The sequence below is a fragment of the Schistocerca serialis genome, chromosome 7, assembly GCF_023864345.2.
Source record: "Schistocerca serialis cubense isolate TAMUIC-IGC-003099 chromosome 7, iqSchSeri2.2, whole genome shotgun sequence".
In the NCBI taxonomy this organism is placed as follows: Eukaryota; Metazoa; Arthropoda; class Insecta; order Orthoptera; family Acrididae; genus Schistocerca; species Schistocerca serialis.
This window is the reverse complement of record NC_064644.1, coordinates 108,679,595-108,706,507: the sequence shown is the minus strand read 5'-3', so window position 1 is coordinate 108,706,507 and position 26,913 is coordinate 108,679,595. Positions and strand designations below refer to the sequence as shown.

General features: G+C 37.4%; 1 protein-coding gene and 1 long non-coding RNA gene across 4 annotated transcripts in view; one reads left to right on the top strand and one right to left on the bottom strand.

The window, feature by feature from the left end:
- Positions 1–1,767: 1,767 nt before the first annotated feature.
- On the bottom strand, positions 1,768–20,769 carry LOC126412105 (uncharacterized). 2 transcript variants are annotated; one of them, XR_007575229.1, is made up of 3 exons: positions 20,721–20,769; positions 20,489–20,590; positions 1,768–1,902 (listed from the first exon to the last, which is right to left on the bottom strand). It is a non-coding gene; the product is annotated as an uncharacterized LOC126412105 (long non-coding RNA). The 2 variants fall into 2 exon arrangements; XR_007575228.1 differs by lacking the exon at positions 1,768–1,902 and adding an exon at positions 18,778–19,299.
- A 177-nt stretch (positions 20,770–20,946) lies between these two features.
- LOC126412103 (SET and MYND domain-containing protein 4-like) overlaps positions 20,947–26,913 on the top strand; it is a 138,903-nt gene continuing 132,936 nt past the window's right edge. Inside the window, exon 1 of one of the 2 annotated variants that reach the window (XM_050081533.1) lies at positions 20,947–21,060. Coding sequence is in view for 1 of the 2 variants with exons in the window: in XM_050081532.1 (XP_049937489.1) it covers positions 21,736–21,752 (17 nt within the window). In the remaining variant the exon portion in view is untranslated. Of the gene's footprint in view, positions 21,061–21,720; positions 21,753–26,913 lie in introns of those variants that run through there. The other variant, XM_050081532.1, reaches the window with a different exon arrangement.

Sequence of the window (26,913 nt, the reverse complement as noted above, 5' to 3'; positions counted from 1 at the left end):
ACCACCGTCATACCTTAACAAAAGATCTTGCTGAAAACACAAGGAAATTCTGGTTTTACGTAAAATCGGTCTAAGGCTTCCATCCAGTCACTCACTGATCAGTCTGGCCTGGCAACGGAAGACAGCAAAACGAAAGCTGAAATTTGAAATTTAGCATTTGAGAAAGCTTTCACGCAGGAGGATTGCACAAATACACCGCCGTTTGAGTCTCGTACAGATTCCCATATGGAGGACATAGACATCCCTGGGGTTGTGAAGCAGCTGAATGGGTTGAAAATAAATAAATCACCAGGTCCTGATGGGATTCCAATTCGGTTTTACAGAGAGTACTCTGCTGCATTGGCTCCTTAGTTAGCTTGCATTTATCGTGAATCTCTTACCCAACGTAAAGTCCAGAGCGACTGGAAAAAAGCGCAGGTGACGTCTGTATATAAGAAGGGTAGAAGGACGGATCCTCAAAATTACAGACCAATATCCTTAACATCGGTTCGTTGCAGGATTCTCGAACATATTCTCAGTTCGAATATAATGAATTTCCTTGAGACAGAGAAGTTGCTGTCCATGCACCAGCACGGCTTTAGAAAGCATCGCGCCTGCGAAATGCAACTCTCCCTTTTTTCACATGATATCTTGCGAACCATGGATGAAGGGTATCAGACGGATGCCATATTCCTTGACTTCCGGAAAGCGTTTGACTCGGTGCCCAACTGCAGACTCCTAACTAAGGTACGAGCATATGGGTTTGGTTCCCAAGTATGTGAGTGGCTCGAAGACTTCTTAAGTAATAGAACCCAGTATGTTGTCCTCGATGGTGAGTGTTCATCAAAGGTGAGGGTATCATCTGGAGTGCCCCAGGGAAAGGTCCGCTGTTGTTTTCTATCTACATAAATGATCTTTTGGATAGGGTGGATAGCAATGTGCGGCTGTTTGCTGATGATGCTGTGGTGTACGAGAAGGTGTCGTCATTGAGTGACTGTAAGAGGATACAAAATGACTTGGGCAGGATTTGTGATTGGTGTAAAGAATGGCAGCTAACTCTAAATATAGATAAATGTAAATTAATGCAGATGAATAGGAAAAAGAATCCTGTAATGTTTGAAAACTCCATTAGTAGTGTAGCGCTTGACACAGTCACGTCGATTAAATATTTGGGCGAAACATTGCAGAGTGATATGAAGTGAGACAAGCATGTAATGGCAGTTGTGAGGAAGGCGGATAGTCATCTTCGGTTCATTGGTAGAATTTTGGGAAGATGTGGTTCATCTGTAAAGGAGACCGCTTATAAAACACTAATACGACCTATTCTTGAGTACTGCTCGAGCATTTGGGATCCCTATCGGGCCAGATTGAGGGAGGACATAGAATCAATTCAGAGGCAGGCTGCTCTATTTGTTACTGGTAGGTTTGATCATTACGTGAGTGTTACGGAAATGCTTCAGGAATTTGGGTGGGAGTCTCTAGAGGAAAGGAGGCGTTCTTTTCGTGAGTAAATTTAGAGAACCAGCATTTGAGGCTGACTGCAGTACAATTTTACTGCTGCCAACTTACATTTTGCGTTAAGACCACAAAGATAAGATAAGAGATATTAGGGCTCATACAGAGGCATACAGGCAGTCATTTTCCCTCGTTCTGTTTGGGAGTGGAACAGGGAGACAAGATGCTAGTTGTGGTACGAGGTACCCTCCACCACGCACCATATGGTGGATTGCAGAGTATGGATGTAGATGTTGATGTAGATGAGGTTGGAGCTGCAAGAAACTTACACACCTGGTGCACCAGTAGGAGCTGCCGCTGGATGGTAAGTGATGGTTCCCTGGCCTCAGCACAGATGCTGGGTATGGGACTGGTCCGATAAGCACTCGTGGCCAGTCAAATTCCCATATGGTGGTCAGTGTCAAGGATCTGCAAATAAAAGGGCCACGCTACCCATACACTGTGCACCTGCAGCCCAGCCGCGAACACACAAAAGCCCAATAAAATGGAGGAGACGCTCTCTATCTGCTCCCCAAGACCTGTGGCTGAGGCACTTGAGGATGTTAATGCCTTCAGGGTTCTGGAGTTCAAGTCTCGAAGGTGTGACAACCATGACAATCTGGAGTCAAACATGAGGCCCATAAACTGCACTGTGTCTCTAAAATGTAGGGTAGTGTCCCCTATATGCAAGGCAGGTGAATTAAAAGGACAACGAGAATGATTAAAAGGGGCGCGCACGCGCACACACGCACACACGCACACACGCACACACACACACACACACACACACACACACACACACACACACACACACACACACACACACACACACACACCAGCAGAAAACTGAAAACCCATCTCTGAGCCCACTCCTCTAACTGCTGAACTGTAAGTTGCAATGACAGCTCACTATTGCAACACTGGAGGAGGAACAGAAAACAGCAAAGTTGTCCACAAATAAGGAGCACTGTACTGGACTCCTTACCATAGATGTTATACTGTTGATGGCTATGGAAAAGAGTGTAACACTTAAAACACTGCCCTGGAGGACACTATTCTCCTGCTCAAATCGACAAGACAGTGTGTCACCAACTTGGGTCCAAAAAAAAAAACTGCTGAATGAAGATGGGGAGGTGGCCACAAAAGCCCCCTTTGATGCAGTTGTGCAAGATTACAGTGTCTCCATGTAGTATCATATGCCTTACTAATATCAAAGAATATGCCAATCAATGATGCTGATGGAGGAAGGCCTGCTGAATAGCCGCCTCTACGAGGGTCAGGTTGTCGACCGTGGACCAAAATTTTCGGAATCCACACTGAGAGTGACTAAGGAGTTGCCTGGTCTTTTATAGCCAGACCAAACGACGGTTAACCATCCATTACAGGGTTTTTCCTACACAGCTCATCAAGGAAATATTCCAATAACTACTGGGACATGTGTGGTACTTTCCTGGTTTGAGGAGAAGGATGAGAATTGCCTCCCTCCACGAGTTGGTGAAGACGCCTGTCTGCCATATTAGATTAAAACTTTCAAGGAGGATTTCCTTTGATACCGCTGGTAGATGTCAAAGAATGTAGTACCTGATGTTGTTGTGACTGGGTGTAGTGTCAGAAGTCTCTGTCAGTGCCGGTTAGAGCTCCCACATGAAGAACGGGGAGTTGTAGGCCTCAGAACTGTTTGACCTAAAGTCCAACTTTTCACTCTCGACAGTTGCACGGTAGTGACGAAACGCTGGATTCTGTCTTGCATTGGCAGTAGTTTGTGCAAAATGGTCGACCAGAACCTGAGCAACGTTTCTAGGTGTTGTTTGGAGGCACCCCCGGTTCAGCACTGCAGCTATTGGTAAATGACTGTGTTTACAGGAAATCGTCTGGATGGCTTCCCATACTTTAGCAGAACAAGTGCAATGATTGATGGAGTTCAGGAACTCATCCCATGACTGCTTTTTGCTCTCTTTAATCACATGGTGAGCCTTGGCTCTCACAATTCGAAAGGTTGTGAAGACTGTCCACTGTCAGGTGGCATTTAAACAATTGAAGAGCCGCACGCCTTTCCCAGATAGCTAAATGGCACTCTTCTGTTCACCAAGGAACAGGTCGCCTCTGAAGAGGGTCGAAAGACTTTGGTATGGATAAATCAGCAGCATGGTGGATCGCATCCGTGATGAGATCCACCCATTCCTGGACATTGTCATGGTGTTCAAACACAGCCAACTGGCCAAACAGCATCCAGTTACCCTTGCCGATCATCCATGTTGGTGGCTTCTGTTCCAGCAACACACCATTGAGTAGCTGAAGGCAGATTGGGAAGCGGTCACTGGAATGAAGGTCGTCAGTGAGCTTCCAGTGAACAGAGTTGGCAAGGTCTGGAGAGCAGAAAGATAGGTCGATGGCTGAGAATGACCCAGTAGCAGTGCAGAAATGAGTCAGAGCACCAGCATTCAGGATGCAGCACAGCTCTCAAGACATCAGGAGGCTCTCCAAAACTCAAGCCCGAGGGCAAGTAAACACTGAGCCTCACAGGAGATGGTGGGCATTGAAGTCGCCCAGGAGGAGATATGGTCGGTGGAGTTGTGCGATAAGATTTGTAATAGCCTCGGAGTCTACTGCATCCAATGGAAGTAAATAAAGAGAACAAACTGTAAACCTCTGACGTGCAGAAATTACAACTGCAACTGCTTGCAGGTTGATATCCAGGGGAAGAGCAGAGAAGTGGTGCCCATTATTGACGAACACAGCAACCCGTCCTTTGGCTCTTTCCCCAGTCAGGTCATCCTTGCGATATTGAGTATAGCCCCATAGTGCAGGGGCATCAGATGCTTTGAAATGTGTTTCCTCCAAAAAGAAGCACAGAGGGCGTTGCTGCGCTAGGAGTTTCAGTTCCTCTATTTGCGTCGTGAATCCAATCATGTTCCACTGTATAATGGGAGCCATTATCAGGGGGGTAGTACTTTCATTCTGACATTTTGATGGGGAGAGGAGCCCACAATGGGTGAAGGTTCAGTTTTGGGGCGAAATGGTTGCCCCAATCCAACATCAAGCCCCATAGCCTCTAAAAAAGAATAGACAGACATGTCAGAGAGGCCGATGTCAACATAGTCAGGCTGTTTGCTGCCCGATTCCACTGGTATTTGACGTTTTGCCTTGGATTTTTTTCCCTGGGTAGACTTTTCAGCCACAACTGTGGTTGCAGGTGTGGCAACATTGGACAGTGTACCAGACGGAACCTTTGGAGGGGCAGGGGGCTGTACAATGTCAGCAACCACATCTTTACAGCTTTTTATAAAGTTCTCGGGCGAGGGACAGGCTTAGAAATGACTGCAGCAGCACAAGTGCGTGGACACATGCAGGTACTACTGTCGACACTAGCAGCCTCTGTTGGTGTAGCAGCATCAGCTTGCCATGTGGGCTGTTTCACAACTGAAGTGAAGGACATAGCAAAACACGGGGCAGCATTGCTTTATAGAGCTGTTTTGCCTCAGTATACAGGATGCGCTTAATAATTTTAAGCTCCTGTATCTTCCTTTCTTCCAGATACACGCTGCAGTCCTGAGTCCAGACGGGGTGAGGCCCAGAGCAATTTACACAATTCAATGGAGACAAACAATGGACATCTTCACAGGCATCCTAACCATACTTGCCACAAGTTGCTCCTCCTCGACACCCAATAGTAGTATGCCCAAAGCGCTGGCATTTGAAACACTGCATTGCTTTGGGTACATAAGACCGTACACTTAGGCGAGGGGAGCCTGCCTTAATATGCTCAGGGAGTTTTGTGCTATTAAATGTCAGGATAAAGGAGTCAGACTTAACAAGAACCCCATCCACCCTCTTCACGATATTTTGAAAGTGAACTATTCCTGCTGGAGCCCACTCATCTTTCAGTTCCTCTTTGGGAATGTCCACCAGATCCCTGTAAGTCATAACACCTTTGCTATAATTCAAGGTGGTGTGCAGCTCAGTTTCGATGGCATATTCCCCAAGGGATTGAGCGTTCTGTAGATTATTATCATGTTGGGAACTAGCGGTTTTCACCAACAGTGTCACATTACACAATCGTGTAACAGATTTCAAACTGCCAGCAATGCCCTTGAGCCCTTTGTGAATATAGAAAGGGGAAACGTTCTCGAAGCTGCCCTCTTTCCTTTTAAGAATTAAAAATACATTCTGACCGCCAGCATGTATTCTGTTACTGGTCATGATACTCTCAGATTTCGCTCCTGAGTCCGAAGGACTGGCTACATGTGCCAAGCCCGTACCCAACAAAAGAATGCCGACACCTGGGGATGATATGGGTACCTCCAATGAGCAATACATATGGAAGATTTGTGGTGCAGAATTAAATTGAGAAAAAAGTTTATTCCACAGAATAGCAGATGGGGTACATTTCAGAGTGGCCTGATGTTAGTAAGAAACTGTATGATGACTTCTTCCCAACTGGCAAACAGGAAATAGCAGACGAACTGCTGTGTAGTCTTGACACCATATACTACCAGAAATGGCTAGGCACTGCTGTAAAACTTGACTTCAAACAATCAAGTAGAAAAGCCTACTCTCTGTCACATAACTTGAAGTGGAAATCAAGTTAACATGCAACAACCACTTCATAAAACCAAATACAGTTGGTGCGCACATCATCTCAACATCAAAATCACCATTCCCCAACCTCCCGTCATCCTAGTGAGATGAGAACTGAGAACCATGATGTCTGTATGTTCACATCATAGCCCATATTTTTTTCCAGTTCACTTCTTAAAACATTTCAATGGGTCTGGAAGACATTAAATCAGGTAAAGCTCCAGTTTTTTCCATGACTTACATAACAGGTGAAGATTATTGTATCTTAAAATGAGGTAAACCCAACAACAAATCTCAGTTATCATCCTACCGCCCTTTTGAGTGAGATTTACAAATTACAAGGAAGGCTGCTGTATAACAGAAAACATAATGAGATACTGGGAAAGACTTTTGTTGAACAGGCTAGAGTTTAACCAAACTGTAGTTGAGTGGATCAAGTACTTTAATTGACAATTTACATAGAAGCTGGCTTCTAGAAACAACTGAAGACCTCTGCTATAGTTACTGATATGTCTGCAGCTTATGCTACCATGTGGAAGAACGGGATTGTTTATCAGCTGTAAGTTCAGTCCTAGATCCACTGCTATGTAGCTTGTCTGCTGCAGATATGCCCACCATTCAGTCCAGGAAGTTTGGCTATGGTGACGACTGAGTGATATCAACACAGCACACAAACTAACTGAGGTCACTGTAGCTAACTTGAGGTCAAGAAATACTATTCTGCAAAAATTATATGCTACAACATGTCGTTCTGCAGCTTCAACCTTACAATCATCTGCCCTTGGTCTTGTATACTCAGTGGCAGAATACTGTGCTGCTGTGTGGATAAACAGCACCCACAAGAAGCTGATAGATACACCACTACAAAAAAATGTGGATCATTTGTGGTACAATTGAGTCCACTCCAGTATTCAACTGCCCCAAGCCATATTCTACTACCTAATCTGAGAAGAAAGAATATCCTTGTGAGGGAATATAAGAAAATTTTGCGATAACCAACTGCTCCCAACTCATGAAGACATAACTGCTATCTAAATCAACAGACTGGGCACCAGACGAACCCAAGTTAATAGAATGTTGTATTAAATCACAATTTTGCAGCTATTTTGATGATCACAATCTGATTTCCTTCGTGGCCTATGGTTTTCGGCCAGGTTTATTTACAGTAAATGTGGTAGAAACTCTTCTTACAGATATTCCTTCACTTGTGCCTTACTAATAGATCTGAGCAAAGCATTTGACATGGCACTAGAGTGCCCTAAGTAGTTCATACCTGACTAAAGTGTGCCACAAGGCTTGGTGCTTGGACCCTAACTTTTCCTCGTGTATATGAATGACTTGCCTACTTTCTTGCCTCCCAAGTCCATAATATATGCTGCTGAACTACCATGGTTACTGTCGATAACAACTTGGAGACTGTGAATAAAAAAGCAAAAACAACACCTGAAAAGTGAGCCATATGACTCCACAATAACAAGCCTACCCTAGAAAATAGCAAGACTGCACAAGCTAAAACAAAAAGTAAATGAGTATGATCATGCTAGACTTCTTGGAATCCACCTGAATTCCAAACTGGCTTGGAACAGCTGCACTTGAACAGTTATGTACCAAACTATCTAGAGTGGTCTCTTTGTTAAGCAAATTAAAAACATTCGTTAGCAAACAACTACTACCATCTTCTTATAAACAGCTATGAATTCTTTCAGTATCATCTGCAGTATGCAATAAGACTATGGGGCAACTCTCCTGGTGCTCATACAGAGTTTATGAGCCAGAAGAAAGCTATAACAGTAATTGCAGAAATTACAATCTGAGAATCATGCCGAAAGCACTGTAAAGATCTAAACATCTTGACTGTACCTTTCATTTATATAAAAATATGTACTCCCCCCCCTAAAAAAGAAGGAAAAAAACTGTACCTTGCAGAACCGCTATATATTCCCACAAAACTAGAAATAAAACTTACCTACATGTAGAACTTACAAGACAGTGCATTATCCAAAGTAGTTTTAAACACACAGGAAAGAAGCTACGTCAAAAGCTGCCACCATCAGTGAGGGGCTTATCTGGTGCTGTTTTCGAGGAGCACCTCATAAATTGTCAGTTGATAAGTGTGTTCATAGTGTTACAGAATGTGAATGTACATAGTAAGTCTCCTCATCCCCACGTACGTTTCAGTCACCTACTGTAAAATGTAATCTAAGAAGGAAACAAAAATTCAGTATTGTATATTCCTCAAACAGTTAAAATGTCTACAAAAACTTCAGACACATTTAACATAGAGTGTGTACAGTCTTACTTACCAGTTCCAAATGCATCACATCAGTTTGACATTTATAAAGCAAATTTCTTAACAATAAGATGGTAAACTATTAAATGTGATATGATGAACTTGGACTGTAAAGTATGTAGGCTAACAACAGATAAATGGATGAAAATAAATAAACAAACAAACATAACAACACTCCACCAGAGCTCCATAGCTTTCTTCAAATCAACAAAAAACCATGGGCACTCAACCTGCCCTTGAACACACACAATACACTCAACAGAATCCAGACTAACAATGGGAGGTGCTGCCACCTACAATAGACAAGGAAAGACTACTCTTATGGTGTGCAAGAAAGAGTGTCAGAAACATTATTGAAGAGTGCCCTCAAAATTTGTACCCTGGAAACCCCTCCGACCTCTTGGACACTACAGCAGATGTGATTAAACATAAAAATATTATGTCTATAAATTTGTAAATTATATGTTTAACTGCATTTCTAAAGTGGTATGTAATTGCCATACAATTAATAATAATAACAATTTTACAAGACAGATTAAAGAAACCCAAACACATTTTTATGCTTAGAGAAAGCTTTTGACAATGTTGACTGGAATAAACTCCTTAAAATTACGAAGGTAACAATGATAAAATACTGGGAATGAATGGTTATTTACACCTTGTAAAGAGAACAGTCTGCAGTTACAAGAGTTGAAGGACGTGAAACAGAAGCAGTTGTTGTTCTCAATGTTATTGAATTTCACCAGTGATACTGTGATTCTGTCAGAGATGCAAGAGCAGTTGCACAGAATGGATAGCATCTTAAAAAGTTATAAGATGAATCTCAACACAAGTAAAACAAGGGTAACAGGAGGCAATGCTGAGAGAATTAGACTAGGAAATAAGACACTAAAAGTAGTAGATGAGTTTTGATGTCTGAGCAATCAAATAATTGATGATGGCCTAAAATGTAGATTGGCTTTAGCAAGAAAAACATTTCTGAAAGAGATGAGTTTCTTAACATGTGACATAAATTTTCGTTATTTCTGTGAAAATATTCTTGATGGCAAAATTGAAAAATATTCTTGAATTAACTTTGGTTTTCATATATCAATCATTCTTTCCTATATTTGGGATAACCCTCAACTGATTTACACAGTTTGTAACACTTTTTATATGAGTTCGTACAAATTTGCTTTCAGTGTGGATATCTCAGTTAGACTGATTGGCTTGTAGATATTTTACAGAACATTTTATTTATAATTTTATTGTTTGATGTTCTTCATTCTGTCGCCAAGATGGCCGTGAGTGTGGAAGTGTGTAACCACGGCCGCCTGTATTAGAGGCGGCCGTGGTGTAACTCTAATAGGAGAAAATGTTAGTTATGTGCTAAAAAAGGGGAGTTTGCGAGAATTGTAACGTCGAAATAAACAAATTTAAGAGAACTAGTTTCAGGTCTACAATTCTTAGTCAACACTTTAAGAAGCGAAATCACCACACTTAAGAATGAAAATCGGGAAATACGGTCGAAGAACAAATCAAGAGAAGTGGCACCTGACTCAAGGTACAAATCGTCCGTGTGGAAAGAAGTGAGACTTTAGCTGAAAAAAAACAACGAACTTTGCAACAGCAGTTACATTTACGGATAAAAACAAATACGGTATTCTGCAGTCCAGTGACGGTGTTAAAGACAGTGGAAATGATCCAGACCATTCAAAAGGCAATGCGCTGAAAACGCATAATCATTCTGGGAAAATGATGATAAACGGGGAACATCAGGTAAAAATAACAGTGTGCTTTTTCTAACAGATAGCCATGGCGGGCATATATCTAGTATGTTTCGAGAAATAAATCGAGACATCGCAATGACCAATGTTGTTAAACCTGGAGCGGGAACCATGGAGATTCTTACCTCCATGGCGGGAACTAAACATGTTTTATTTCCCTTGCACTCAAACAAAATCCACGCAAGAAAACGACTTTGTCGTATGCATAACGGGATCAAATGATGTTGCGAAAAATGAAGCAGATGTCTACGTAAAAGTGCTTCAGAACTTTCTAGAAAAAAATAAACCAAGGAATACAGTTGTTGCTACAGTGCCTCATAGGCACGATCCAAAGTATAATTCGTGCGTTAATAAAGAAATTCGAAGAACAAATATTAAAATAAAGAAACTGTGCTCTGAATACCCAAATTGTGCTGTGGTCGATATAAGTAAACTGCAGCGTAACCTTCACACCAGACATGGGCACCAACTAAAGTATGAAGGGATAAAGTTTGTGTGCGAACGTGTCAACGAAATAATTAAAGAAAGACTAACACGGAATAAAACAATCTACGAAAGTAGCGGTTTGAGTAATACCTGGAATGTACGTCAAGCGACATTCGAATGAGAGAGTGTTCACAGACAATAAACATAAATCTGTTACTGTGATGCAAACGAACATTCGCTGCATTAGGAACAAAGTATTACAATTAGAACATTTAGCAGTGTTGAAAACGTTGATGTTGTTTGTATCTCAGAACATGGCTGACAGAATATCAAGTACAATATTTTGTTCCTCAAGGGTATGCTGTTGGAGACATTGTGTGTACAAGTGAAAGAAAGAATGGAGGTGCCGTAATATTTGTTAAAGATAGTATAATGTTTACCAAAATAGATGTTAGCTCTTACTGTGCAGAAGTAGATGGAGAATTTAGCTGTATAAGACTAAATGCAGAGAATACCACAATTGTTAGCTTATATAAGATCACCAGGAGAAGATGTTAATACATTTTTCGAAATATTTGAGCTGCATATGAGGAAAATACTAAAATCTAAAATAAAACTAATTATCTGTTGCGATTTTAACATTGAAATGGCCAACAGTGATGAACATGTTACTAGAACATTTTTAATGCCTTAAGATCACTAAATTTACAAAGTATAAATTACACACCAACACGGGATAATGAATGCTTATATAATATTATAGTAAATTTTTCTAGAGATTTGTATGATGTCAGACTTGCCAGTGGAGCCCTAGCTGATCATGAACCACTGATTTTAACATTCTATTGTGATCAGTTGCCTAAATCAGTCAGACTCAAGTCTAATGCCACATGCGTAAGAGGGCAGAAAGATGAATATATTCATTTATTTATTGACAGGTTATCTGATCTTAGCTGGGACTTTGTATACAACACACAACCTGAGAAGGGTACTGAAAAATACTCACAGAGTTATAGTACTCCTGCTCACCATTAATCAAAAGTAACCCTAAGCATAAACAGAAAAACAAACAGCTAAAATGGTATATAGATGAAGTAGCTCTCACTAGGGAGGAGACGCTCAAACTGTACAGAATATATAAAAATTCTTGTAAGCAAGGACCTGAGCTAGATAATACTTCTTATAGAGCTTATATAAAATGTAAAAAAATCTACAAAGACAAACTGCCGTTCCCCAAAAAACAGGCATGTGAACATTACACTGAAAGTGCTCCCAACAAACGTAATGCAGCATGGGATATCATCAACCAATATAATTCACAAACCCATGCACAAGATACAATGCTAGTCCCAGAAGAAGTAAATAATTACTTCCTAACCACAGTGAGTGAGCTGAAAAACAATATCAAGCAAAATGGCATGTGCGCTAGATCATCTTGGTGCTGTGCCCCATAGGAGATATACTTTCCACTGGAATGTTGTCACCCCAGAGGATATTGTAAAAGCTGTGGCAAGGTTCACCAACTCCAAAAGTATGGATTGTTGTTGGTTTTCTAACTATGTAATGAAAAAAATATACATCCTATCTGTCAACCTCTTCCTTTCATTTTTAATACCTTATGTGTTGAGAATCTGGAGTTTTCCCAGATGCACTCAAAACTGCTTAAGTGATACCAGTCTTTAAAAAGGGAGATAAGCATCTGCCCCAAAACTATTGACCAGTTTCTATTGTCCCAATTTTCTCTAGAGTTTTTGAATATCTAATGCACAGTCAACTAAATAACTATTTTGTAAAGCATGATCTCCTCTCCAACAGACAGTTTGCATATCAACATGGTAAAAATACCACTACTGCTGTCACTGAAGTTGTTAACCAGGTGTTAACTGCATTTGAAAATAAGGATCTAGTATCAGTTGTACTTTGTGATCTTAGCAAAGCCTTTGACTGCATACCATCTAACATCCTACTTGCAAAACTGGAATTTTATGGCATACACAAACCAACTTTAGACGTAATCGAATCATACTTAAATAACAGGAGACAGTTTGTATCAATTAAAAATAGATCCTCCTCACTGAAGGAAATTCAGATTGGAGTGCCTCAGGGCTTGGTCCCAGGTCCTTTTCTGTTCATCATTGCAATTAATGACTTACCTTACCATGTAGGAGAAAATACAGTTGTGTGTTATGCAGATGACACAACATTGCTCAAGGGTTTAACTACAGCTGTTGAAAGCAAATCAGTAAAATTGTTAGGATTCCACATTGATTCAAAATTAAACTGGGGGGAACACATTAGTCATATCTGCAAGAGAATAGCAAGAGTGTGTTACTTCATCTGGAGACTGACAGATGTAGTCACTGAAGAGTATCTAAAGGTGGTATATTTTGGCCTGTTTCAATCACACATTTCCTATGGCATATTGTTATGGGGACATTCTTGCTTTGTCAGTGAAATTCTGAAAATTAAAAAATAAAGTAATCAGAATAATGAGCAAAGTTAAGCCCAAGGAACACTGCTGCCCCCTCTTTATCAAGCACATGATATTAACTGTTGTGAATCTATACATCTACACAGCACTGCTTTATGTCAAAAGCAACTGAAATGAGATTGAGACGAGAGAGAACATACATCCCCACAACACCAGAGGCAAACTGGACTTCGACATACTAAGACACGGACTCTCAAAGACTGCAAACTCACACAAAATAATGAGTTTAAAACTCTTCAATAAACTTCCAGCATCTGCTTGGTCACTGACCAGTAATATTTTCAAACGTAAGATTTATGACTGGTTACTCAAATACCCATTTTATAAGATAACAGAATATTTTGAAATAATCATTGACATTAGTATATAAGAATATTTCTAAAAGAAAAGGAATTAAATTGTAAAAACTTTACGGTAAAGTTATTGTTAATTGTATGTTTAATGTTCAGACCTATTCCGCTGTAAGTGGTCAATGGGAAATAAACTGAATACTGAATAAAACTGAATACCGAATTGGTAAATCTTGTTGCCACTTATTCTGAGGGGGCCCTATAGTGTCTGTGCAATGCTGGAAGCTCTGTGACATTTTGCTGTGCTGTAAAGGCATCTGCCACTGAACTCAAAGTACTGCATGCTGCCCAAGGCAAATACCAAATAGATGACAATACCAAAAAAAAGTCTGTATTAACATACAAAAATACAGACCTGTGTGCTATTTGAAATACTTCCCTTTAACCTACCAGTAATAAACTACACGATTTCTCATTTACACGTAATGATGGGGTACAGAAAATTTTGCAGTTGATTTTAAATTGAAAGATATCAAATTTAACTGCATAATAATTCTGTACCCTTACATCTGGAACATACATAGTCTTGTACAGAAGTGAAATGTGGATTATAAGCTGTTTGGACAAGAAGAGAACGATGGAAACACCAGGTCGGAATATCAACATTATAAGGAAAATTATAGATTGCTGTTCACCATGAAAGTGACACCTTGAGTCACAGACAGGCACAATGAAGAGACTGTTGCACATTTACCTTTTGGCCAAAGCCTTCTTCAGAAAAGAAAACACACACCCATTCATTCATTCAAGTGTGCACACCTCACACATATAGGAGATGGTGGTCAGAAACCTGTAAGGAGCCGTTCAACCTATTAAACATAATGACCATTCCAAGTATCTGTATGTTTAACTGCTTGATATATGTAAAAGAGAATATACAGCAATTTACACATAGAATGAATTTACATTTGCACAGCACTAGAAACAACTGCATGCATAATACACCATATTCTAGGCTGTCACTGACACACATCAGTCACAAACACCTAAGTCGGAATTTATATAATAAACTGCCACAGTCAATCAAAACCCTCACCTTCTTTAAATTTAAGGAGGTATTAGACATAGGGCTGAAAAATAAAGCATACTACTCAATTGAAGAATATCTTGGGAGCAGGTTGGAAGTAATTTGGAAGGAATGTATAAACAATGACATAATGTAACTACATTGACTAAATGTGTAAAACTGTATAATGATTATTGCTGAAATCTTCTGATTAATAAGAAGTTCATGTATATGTAAAATGATGATGTGTGTAAAATGTAAAAATTACTAACTACTAATAAGATGTATATGTATATATGCATAATATATAATGTAAAAATCAGTAACAACTATACTTTTATGAATGTGTAAAATGTATTTTGATAAAGCCAATTGCATGGTTGTTGTTGTTGTTGTTGTGGTCTTCAGCCCTGAGACTGGTTTGATGCAGCTCTCCATGCTACTCTATCCTGTGCAAGCTTCTTCATCTCCCAGTACCTACTGCAACCTACATCCTTCTGAATCTGCTTAGTGTATTCATCTCTTGGTCTCCCTCTAAGACTTTTACCCTCAACGCTGCCCTCCAATACTAAATTGGTGATCCCTTGATGCCTAAGAACATGTCCTACCTATCGATCCCTTCTTCTAGTCAAGTCGTGCCACAAACTTCTCTTCTCCCCAATCCTGTTCAATACCTCTTCATTAGTTATGTGATCTACCCATCTAATCTTCAGCATTCTTCTGTAGCACCACATTTCGAAAGCTTCTATTCTCTTCTTGTCTAAACTATTTATCATCCATGTTTCACTTCCATACATGGCTATACTCCATACAAATACTTTCAGAAATGACTTCCTGACATTTAAATCTATACTCGATGTTAACAAATTTCTCTTCTTCAGAAACGCTTTCCTTGCCATCGCCAGTCTACATTTTATATCCTCTCTACTTTGACCATCATCAGTTATTTTGCTCCGCAAATAGCAAAACTCCTTTACTACTTTACGTGTCTCATTTTCTAATTTAATGCCCTCAGCATCTCCCGACTTAATTTGACAATTGCATGTTAGACATGCTGAACTGCTAATAAATAAATGTATGAACGTATGAAACATATGTTTGGGTTAGGTGTGCTTGCTTGTGTGAGATGTTGGGGGACAATCTGAGGATATATCAAAAGAATAGAGAAATGGTTAAATAGAGGTTGTGTATTTGTTGCAGTAGGTGAGAAACTCAAATCCACCAAGACAGAAAGTGAAGCTGCATGTGAGATGGTTTGGGCAAGACTCAGTATCAAGTGTGGACATAAAATGGTTACTGGATCCTTTTATCATCCACCAGGCTGATCTCCTGATGTAGCCAAAAACTTTAGAGAAAACATCAGTTCTCTTGTACATACGTTCCACAGTCACACTTTATCATTGGTGGAGACTTTAATCATCCAACAATTAATGGGGAAAATTACAGTTTTGTTAGTGGTGGGTGTGATAAGACACCCTGTGAAACATTACAGACCTGACCTCTTTAATGATGTCCACATCAAAACTGGTATCAGTGATCATGATGCAGTTGTGGCAACAATGGTTACCAAAATACAAAGGACAACTAAAACAAGCAGAAAGATATATATTTTTGGTAACATAGAAAAAAATCAGTAGCATCATACCTCAATGAGGTACTTGAAACTTTCAGCACAGGGCAGGAGCAGGCAGATGAACTATGGCTCAAGTTTAAAAGAATAGTTAGCCATGTACTGGATAGATATGTATCCAGTAGAACAGTTCATAATGGGAGGGACCCTCGATGACATATAGTCACTGTAAAGAAACTTCTAAAGAAAGAGAGATTACTGCATAGGCGATATAAAGAGGGATGCTGAATGAAACGAATTTGGCTGTCAAGAGAGATGCCTGATGCCTTCAATAACTACCATAACAGAATAGTGTCAAATGATATTTCACAAAACCAAAAGAAATTCTGGTCATATGTAAAGGCTGTTATTGGCACCAAAGTTAGAGTGCAGTCCGTAGCGAATGAGACAGGAACTGAAACTGAGGGTACCAAAGCAAAAGCTGAAATACTTAACTTCATTTTCAAATGTTCCATTACAAAAGATAAATGAGGAGAATTGCCCCAATTTTGTCCTCATACCACTGAAAAGAGAATGAAGTAAGTATTAGTGTCAGTGGTGCTGAGAAACAGCTGAAGCTGTTAAAATTAAACTAAGCTCCAGGGCCCGATGGAATTCCTAACAGATTCTATATTGAATTTGCAGCTCAGTTATCTCATATTCTAGCTATAATCTATCATAGATTCCTCGAACAAAAAACCATGCCCAGTTCTTAGAAAAAAATGAAGGTCACACCCACCAACAAGAAGGATATTAGAAATGGTCCACAAAGCAACTGTCCAATATCCTTGACATCAATTTGTTCCACAATCTTAGATCATATTCTGAGCTCAAACATAATGAGGCATCTTGAACAGAATGACCTCCTCAATGCCAACCAACATCGACTCCAGAAACATTGATCATGTGAAACCCAACTCACACTTCTCTCACAGGATATACTGAAAGGTCTCACAAGATATACTGAAAGGCAGTCAGGTAGATGCAATATTTATTGATATCAGAAAAGCATTTGACTCAGTATCACACCTATGCTTATTGTCAAAGGTATCATCATATGGGGTATCAAGTGAAATTTGTGAATGGATTGGGGACTTTTTGGCAGGTCTTGAATGGAGAGTCATCATCAGATGTAGAAGTAACTTCAGGTGTGCCCCAAGGAAGTGTGCCGGAACCCTTGCTGTTCCTGTTGTGTATTAATGACCTTGCAGACAATATTAATAGTAACCTCAGGCTTTTTGCAGATGATGCAGTTATCCTTGATGAAGTACCGTCTGGAAGTAGCTGCATAAATATTCAGTCAGAACTTGATAAGATTTCAAAGTGGTAAAAAGATTGGCAACTAGCTTTAAATGTTCAGAAATGTAAAGTTGTACACCTAACAAAACAAAAACAAAAAAGAAGCAAGATAGTAAACAAAAATTCAGTCTTGCCTGCTTTGTACTTAGCAATCTCTCTCACTGTGCTGATTTACAGGTGTGACTGCCAACATTTCTCACATACTTTCAGTCAATACTGTTCTATGACATAATCATCTGGGGTAAGGTGGTTAAGGAGAAAGAGTAATTATAATATAGGAAATTCTAAGAATATCTTGTAAAATTGATAATCTAACAACTACAGAAGCATCAGGGACTATAGATTCTTACACTTTCTTGCCATATATATACTTTCTAATGATATTTTTAGTTCATAATAAGTATGACTTCAGGAAGAACTGTGAAGTCACAACTGCAGTACTAAAAGCAGACAATATGCCCGTATCCAGAGTTCACAATTGAGTTTTATATTTTGGAGTAAAAATCTATAAACAATGTGCCTACAGATACCAGGCAGGAAACAGGAAGTCCACATATAATCCAAAATAAATTAATGGGGTGTCAAATGAGACATTCCTTCTACATACAAGAATACCTGGACTCAGGAATGTAATTTCTCTTTAACACTAATTATGATATTAAATAACAGAGATGCTGAACTACAGATAGACACAACAAAAAGACTGTCACAAATAAAGGTTTTGGCCAGTAAAACACACACACACACACACACACACACACACACACACACACACACACGCGCGCGCGCGCGCGCAAATGCAATTCAGACACATTGTTACATTCGATCCTGGATTTTCCATTGTTTGATTTGATATTAAATAGATTTTTTTTCTAACCTATCCATTATACATCCTGCCAATAGTGTTCTCAGATATCAGTAAAGCTCACAAATGCTTGATATGATGTAGTAGACAAAAACAACCAAATAGTATACGAGGAGTTGCAGTAGCTGTTATCGAACGTCTGCTTGGAAGTCCAAGATTGTGTTGGGTGGGTGAGCTGCAAAACAGCTTAACCATGTAGACTGTTTAAAGCAGTTGGAAGAAGCGAGTACACTGATAATGCAACACACATTCTTCAGGCCTGTAATCACCAAATGATGATAACAGCATTCAAGTAACTGTTAATCATATAGTGATATAGAAAGAGCTAATAAATAAAAACAAAGGAGCAAATAAATGAAGTCTTGACGAGACTGTCTAAAAATTTTGATGTTGACTCGGTTAACAAATTATCTAATTATCTAGATTTATAGTTTAAGATTCCTGTTAAGTCTATAATAAGCAAGAATAATTATTTCAAATAAGTCCCTATTCTTAAAGCATGCAACTAACTGTTCTCTTTATTTATGTCAATATGATCACACAGTTACTGATCTAATGACAGTAGACAAACAACAGCCAATTATTGTAACTGAGGAAGCAATACCTTTTGGCCAATTGGTCGCATTTACTGATTATTTTATGCTAAAGTTAGTCCATTTAATCACAAGTAATGTACAGCAGAATATGTTGTGATATTCACTTCTGAAGAATAGTTTGATGCATCTCTCCATGCTATAGGAAAGCTGCATGCCCTTGGGGGAAATAACAGCTGTAGTTTTTCCTTACATACAGCTGTTTGCAGTACCAACATAGCAAGGCCATGTTGGCTAATGTTACAAGGTCAAATCAGTTAATAATTGAGACTGTTGCTCCTCTTCAGGAACCACAAGTTTTTCTGACCGTTCTGCTGATACCCCTTCATTTTGGATGCAACTATGGTATGGCTATCTGTATTGTTTAGGCACACTAGCCACCCCCACCACAGAAAGGTCATGGTTCACAGGGGATGGGGATTAGCAGTACACTTGTAGTGATAGTTTTATCACTCATACACTGTGCTGGTTGAGTTTTTCACTGTTGCCAGCCTTTGTGAATGTATAGCTTGTCTTATTTCATGTGCATGAAGGTTCTCCTTCATGATGGTATCTACAGAACAAATGAAAGAATGAATGAATGAAATAATAACTGAACAAGTATAGTAATGCAAGGACTAAATTCAACCACACCAGGGACAGCCAATGCCTAAATCGGTTTCTTATCAGTTCACAGATAATAACATAAATCTTAATCTTACAAAAGATGCCATCTTTTACATTTAAAAAGTAATATAATGATGTATGGATGCTATGCTTAAAACTTACTGGATTTCACTAAGTGAAATATCATTTATAATATGCTTTTATGTTCAAATAGGCAACAAATTAAACTGCAGTCATCAAGCTTACCTTCATTTGCTGAATATGAAATTAAACCATGTGGTATAAAATTACAAAATGTACTTTACATCTGAAGATATTTCTATAATGGAAGTTTAATTACACCGGCTATGCGTGTTTTCATTGTACATAAAAAGTAATACTTCATTATTGCTGCCACATTGGTAAGTAAGCCACAAGAAGTTTCTCATTCACATATTCATTTAAATTACACCATCTTAAGGCTTCAAAATAACAATAAACTGAGATATGCCCTTCAGAATAAAGATTATGTAAAGCAATAAATAGGGAATCTAGAGAGATTAGAAACAAATTAAAGGTTTTTCTTTATAGCCATATCTTTTGTAAGTAATTTGTGTATCTGGCCTCTAGGTTTGTAAATCACAATTATCAGTACAAAAAACCATGTATACTGTAAGTAAGCTTGCACTTGTACAGTAAACAGTAACTGTTAGTCTATGGTGACGCTACATCAGCAAGGAAGTCTTCAGTCATTTGCCACAGTAAGAAGCTAAATTCAAAATATCTTGGAAAATAATGTTAAATTTAATAACAAAAAATGTAACTTGGTCTTAGCATGCAAAATTAGATGAAGACTTCTCATAGAAGAAGCCCAGTTATAACATAAACACTGTCAGATATAGGAAGGGGATGTTAGCAAATGTATGTCTTAGTGGAAGTCCAAAAACATTCCGAAACAACAGTAACAGCTTCTGTAAAAGTATTAGTTTCTGCACACATTAAAATTTTAAGCCTACTGAGTATACAAGAACAATATGTCTCTTGGCAGTATCATGTATTATTTTTGGAAAACAAATAATATAAGTAATTTTATCTAACAGTTGTAAAATACAGAGATAGATTTGAGAGCTCTTACAATTTGTTCTGTCGTTGTATACCTGTTTTAAGCTTCTTCATGTTAAAGCAAGTTCCTTTAGTTATCAAGTAAGGCATATTTTATTCATACATCTTCATTGATTTATCCAATATCCCATCATGGCCTGAGTGTGTAGTTTCACATCAACAGCATAAATTAGAACAAAATTCCTGTGTTCTACATGGCATAGCCTAATATGGGTCAAATAACTGTATTTTTACATTAAAATGTTTCTGTGTACATTGATTACTTACATCAACAACTTTACTGAAGCAAACTGTTTTACTGCTCTATTTCTGTCACAAACTGGTCTTAAGAGTGGGAGGGAGGAAATGTTATTTATAGATATTTTTTGTCACACATGTGGGAAGACTCAGTGACTACAAACTGAATACTGTAGACTGCATAACAATAATACTTGTGATCTTTGTGTTTCTTATGCTAAATCAAATTATAATGCTTAGTGTAACTCTTAGTGTAACTCTTTGAAAAGGGTTAAATAAGTCTTTTCATACACTATGCACTGCAACCACATGGTCAACATAAAGTGAAAAAAGAAGTTTCAGCAACTAGAGATTGCGTGAAAAAATTACAGTAAGTATGGTGCTGAAATAAATATCAGCTAGGCTTGTTTCTTAATTTGTAGCTGTTTCATCAAAGTTAAATACAAATACTCAAGAACTGAATTTTCAACAGAACCATTAAAAATAACATATTCACTATTCTTTAAAATTTTGCTGCTACCCAAACATAAGTACCTATAATACTTGCTTTAGTTTATGCTCTTATAATTAAAATGTTAAGACAAGAAATGTGACTTCACGTTTCTTTGCATTTCCTTGCTAATGTTTTCAGTTAATTACATGACACAATTACATATAGTGTTATTTCAACATTGGATTACATTTAACCCTTTTGAAGGCACCACAAACTTACTTCTTTCAGTCATTACTCATATTACAATATGACAGTGAGATAAATTTTTTCCTTATATTTTTCTTCCTTTAACTGCTACTCTCTTGTTATTTTTATGATAGTGCAATTGATTTTATCCTTTATATGCCTTTAATGACTTCATATAAATATCAGAGTATTGAGTATTATCTTTCCAAATTTCCCACTTGTACTTCTATAGCATCTGGAACAACTTTTCAAGAAAATATGTATCTAAGATAGTGTGCATAATACTAATTGATTATTCACAATGTGGGTGATGTCTCTCTTCAGTGGAGTAAACATATGTAAGCAGGAATTGATCACATTTCTCCTATGCCCAGTTTCTTCAGGTCAGTCTCAATGTTGCATGACTGAAATCACAATGTTATTCATTATCAAATACTAACACCATTATTGGTCAGAAGCAATAACACTTTCAAGAGACTGAATTGATCAGTTTCCTTATAATTACATGCAATTAATAATACTTGGATTTTTTAAAATGCAACTTCAATCAATTATTGTGTGCATATGTAGATCACAATCAGGGAATTTTACTTCTTTTCTCCACAACCTTGAAATGCTGCTAAATCAACTCAAACAGCAATTAACAATTACAATTGTCCTTCGAGATTTTAATGTTAATTTTAAAACTAACTGCAGTAAACAACAACAACTGACCAATCTGTTCTTATCTTATAATATGACAGCAACAGTAACAGATGTTTTAATGAGTCTGAAACAATAATTGATCCAGTATTTGTCAATAAGAATAAATGTGAGCATATCACTGAAGTAATAGAGATGAGGTTCTTGGATCATAAGGCAGTCACATTAACATTATATAATATATCTATTAAGGATCCAATGGTATATGAAAAATACAGAGAGAAACGATTTGTAAGTGAAGACAGCATAAGGGTTTTTAATCACATGTTAAAAAGTATAACTTGGTACACAGAATCAACCTGTGATGTACATAAAAAATTTGAGTAATTCCTAGCAAATTATTGGCATTGTTATGATATCACATTTCCTATTAAACGAGTCAAAATTAAAACCAAAACAAAGACATGGGTAACACAGGGAATTAAAAAATCTGCAGACACTCTGCGAAGGTTAAACAAATCTGCAAAAAATACTGTTGCATTAAAACCAAATGTGAAAATTTACAGGAAAGTATATAAAAAAGTTATAATAGCGGCTAAGAAACTAAATAATGACTCATATATCAGGGAAGGTACTTACAAAACCTGGGAGGTAATAAATAGGAGTATAGGTAAACAAAAAAGTAAAAACAGCATTCTTGTAATTAAAAGTGAAGGAAAAACAGTTGAGGACTCACTACAGATAACCAACATATTCAACACACATTACACAAATATCACAACAAAACTAATTCAAGGAAGATGTGATTTCAACTCCAGAGCGCAACTACCAATGAATGATAACACCATGTTTCTATACCCTGTTACTGCATTAGAGGTACAAAATGCCTTAAATCAGTTAAAAAATAAAATGACATGTGGTTGTGGTGGGATTCCAGACAAAGTAATAAAGAACAGTGCAACATACATAGATTACCCACTTGCTGACATGATTGACATGTCATTTAGCACAGGAGTCTTCCCAGAAAAACTAAAGAAATCGACTGTCAAGCCTATTTATAAGAAGGGTGACCAGTATGCTGTTATCAATTACTGGCCAATATCATTGTTATCTGGATTTTCAAAAGTAATTGAAAGGGTAATGCATGAAAGACTGTCTCATTTTCTTAGTAAAAATCAAATTCTAGTTAAAGGGCAAAACGGTTTTAGGAAAAATAGGTCAACTGACACAGCAATTTATAACTTTTTTAAAACTGATCATAAATTCAGTAGACAAAAATGAATTAAACTGTGGCCTGGTTTTGGACTTGTCTAAGGTTTTCATTGTCAGTGACCGTAATTTACTGCTCAGGAAACTATATTGCTACAGGTTTCATGGAGTAGCACATGATTGGTTCAAATCCTATCTTTCTAATAGGTATCAGAAGGTAGAGATACAGCATGCGGGGAAAGTCTACTCATCGGCATACCAAAGAGTCAGATATGGTGTGCTGCAGGGCTCTGTACTGGGGCCATTGCTGTTCTTAATATTTATAAATGATTTGCCAAGCCATTTATCAACAGCAGATGCAGTATTGTTTGCTGATGACACCAGTATATTTGTCAAAGCTACAAATGAAACTGACTTACTGGAGAGAGTACAATAGTCACAGAAGAAGCAAACATGTGGTTTACAAACAACAAATTAATTGTTAATGACAAAAAAAACAGTTTGGATGAACTTCAGACATATAACAAACAAAGTAAAATCTGACCTAACTGTAAGACTTGGGCAGTGTAAGATAGAGCAAACCCCCCCACTCTAAATTTTTAGGATTATGGCTAGATGAATATTTAATGTGGGAGAAACAAACAGAAATGTTAAACAAGAAACAAACAGAAATGTTAAACAAAAAATTAAGCCCGTATTGTTATGTTCTTAGAATACTAAAAATTCCTGTAGTGTTGATGCAGTGTTATGTTCATAATTTGCACTCATACATAGCGCACTAAGATATGGTATCATATTTTTGGGGAATACCAGTTTGGCCAAAGACTCGAGTGGTATGACACACAGAGAATCATGCAAAAAAGTTTTGAAGAAACTACAAATCATGACTCAACCATGTATCTATATTTATGAAAGTATATGTTTTATGAAGCACACCAGGAACATTCTTTGTTAAACAGTCGAGTTCACAACTACAAACCGAGAAATAGAGACAACTTTCATAGAGAAAGTCACACAAAACCTATGTATCAAAAAAGTGTTCTTTATCAGCCAAAAATCATATTTAGTGCACTACCAAAGGAACTTAAAAGTACACCAAAATTCCACATATTCAAAAAAGAATTTTAAAAAAATGTTAATTAGTAAGAGTTTTTATAGTGTCAAGGAATAATTAAATCACCAGCATTGAATATACAGTAGCTTATTTCCTTCATCGTAATGACCCAAAATACTCATTGAAAACTAAATTGTATTCATCTATTATTCTAATTTAGCATAATATGAATGTTGTTATGCATATGGTTTCATCTAATATTTTATTTATGGTCATATAATTGTAAGTCTTTTCATGTCCTATTTTCTATGTAAGGCAATGTATGACAAATCCTATATCATTTTTATAATGATGAGATACAAGGATGCTAAGTAAATAACTAATTAATAAATAAATCTATTTCACAATTTCTGTTTGATTTGTAATAATTTCTACAACAGAACAAAATAATTTTACAGAAATTTTATAGAAGCGTAAACACTTTTGAACTCAGTGAATAGAACAGAGTCCATTAACATTTGAACATTTTACATGTGATTTGTGTAATCAGATAAAATTTCAGTATAAACAGACCAGCATGTTTATGAGGAAGCTAAAAACCTCCTTATTTAAGTGAAAATTCAATTATATTACTACAATTTATTTGTGTGGATTGCTCCTTTATTTTAGTGCAAAAGTATAATTTAAGAAACAGACATAGTTGTTGTCATACAACTGGGAAATCAGTTCAGTGATAAAATGTACAGCAAAACTGCATATATACAGACACTAAACTGCATCCGAATGAAAATAACATGATTTACATAAAATACGTCTATTAACATTTGACAGATTATCATTTTCACTCTTTCATGGTGACACTTTCAGAACATTTTACGGGGATAGCTGTTGTCATACTACAGGTAATATGTTCAGCAATGCTTATACAGTAAAACTACATAACCGCACTGCATAATGACTGAATGAAATTACCCTGCTCTACATAAAATACTCATATTGACAGTGACAATCGTGAGATCGTTTAGCTGTAACTTTTTTTGTGCTGTTAAGCATTCTTTCACAAAAAGGATTATATAAATAATGCTCAGATTTTGTGCTTAACTGAGCACCATGTTACTGACAAATGTGCCTTGCCATCTATAATAAGTTATAGTTTAGTGTCATACTACTGCAGGGAAAGTAAAGACAAAGGTAGAGTAGCTATTTATGTTTAGAATAGTGTAGCATACAAAGCTATATATATTAAGAAATATTGTGGAACAGCAATTTGAGGCATGTGCAGCTGAAATAATAACTAATTTCTACACAATAATAGTGTTGGCTGTGAGACCTTAATTTTTCCCAGCGAATTGAATGTTCAAATAACTTACCGGTTTGCTGCCGGGTGACATCGTTGACCACCGCCTATATTTCGACAGGAGCACACCCTGCCATTCTCTTGCAGTTGTGCCTTGAGAATGGGAGGGTGTGCTCCTGTCGAAATATTGGTGGTGGTCGACGACGTCACCCGGCAACAAACCAGTAAGCTATTTAAATAGTGTTGGCTGTCTACAGGGCACCTTCAGGTGACAAATACTTTTCTACATATAATGGAACTCCTGCTGTCAGGGTTGCTTGCAAAAGCAAAGGATATTGTAGTTTTAGGTGATTTCAGTATAAACTTTATGACAGAAAATAAGAATAAAAGTGACTTTTAGATTGTGATGACCTTATATAATCTGATATCGGTAATAAACTTCCCCACAAGAATTACATCCGAGTCCCAAACTATGATACGTAACATTTTTTTAGATGTAAGTAGACATCAGAATTATACTGTCAGGCAAGTTATAAGTGGGATTTCAGATCATGATGAACAAATTCTCACTCTTTATGATGTTAATCTGTTCAAAAAACAATTTCCTCAATGGGAATTCATAAGAGTAATGAACGAAGAGGCAAAAGAAACTTTCAACCATAGGGTGCACCAAATGGATTGGTCTTTAGTATGTAGCCTTGATAATGCTGATACTAAATTTCACTGTTTTATAAATGGATTCTGTGCTCTTTTTGAACAAATATTTCCAAAGAAATGGGTCAGAAACAGTGCTTCTAATCTTGTAAGTAAGACTTGGGTTACAAAAGATGTAAAACAGTCATGTAAAACCAAAAGGAAAACTTATGCTGCAATAAGATTATCTAAAGATGTAGAAAAATGGGAACACTATAGATTATACTGTAAAATTTTAAACAGACTAATACAGAAATCAAAAGCCCTTTATTATGAGAAGAAAATAAATAATTTGAGTAATAACATAAAAACAATTTGGAGCATTGTAAAAAAAGAAACAGGAAGAGATACAACAACCAAAGAAGATGTAAATAAAATCAGATATGAAGGTACCCTAGTAGATAACCCCAAAGGTGTGGCTGAGATTTTTAGTAAACACTTCCCATCAGTAACTCAACAGATTGGTTGCAAGCCCAATGATGATGAAGCTGTAACTCTTTGTCAAGCTGGATATTCAAACACAATTTCAGAAATGCACCTTAATCCTGTCACTGTAGATGAAATTCACAAAATTATCATGCCTCTAAAAAGTAAGAACTCTGTAGGGGTTGATAATATTTCTAGTAATTTATTGAAATATTCTTGTGTG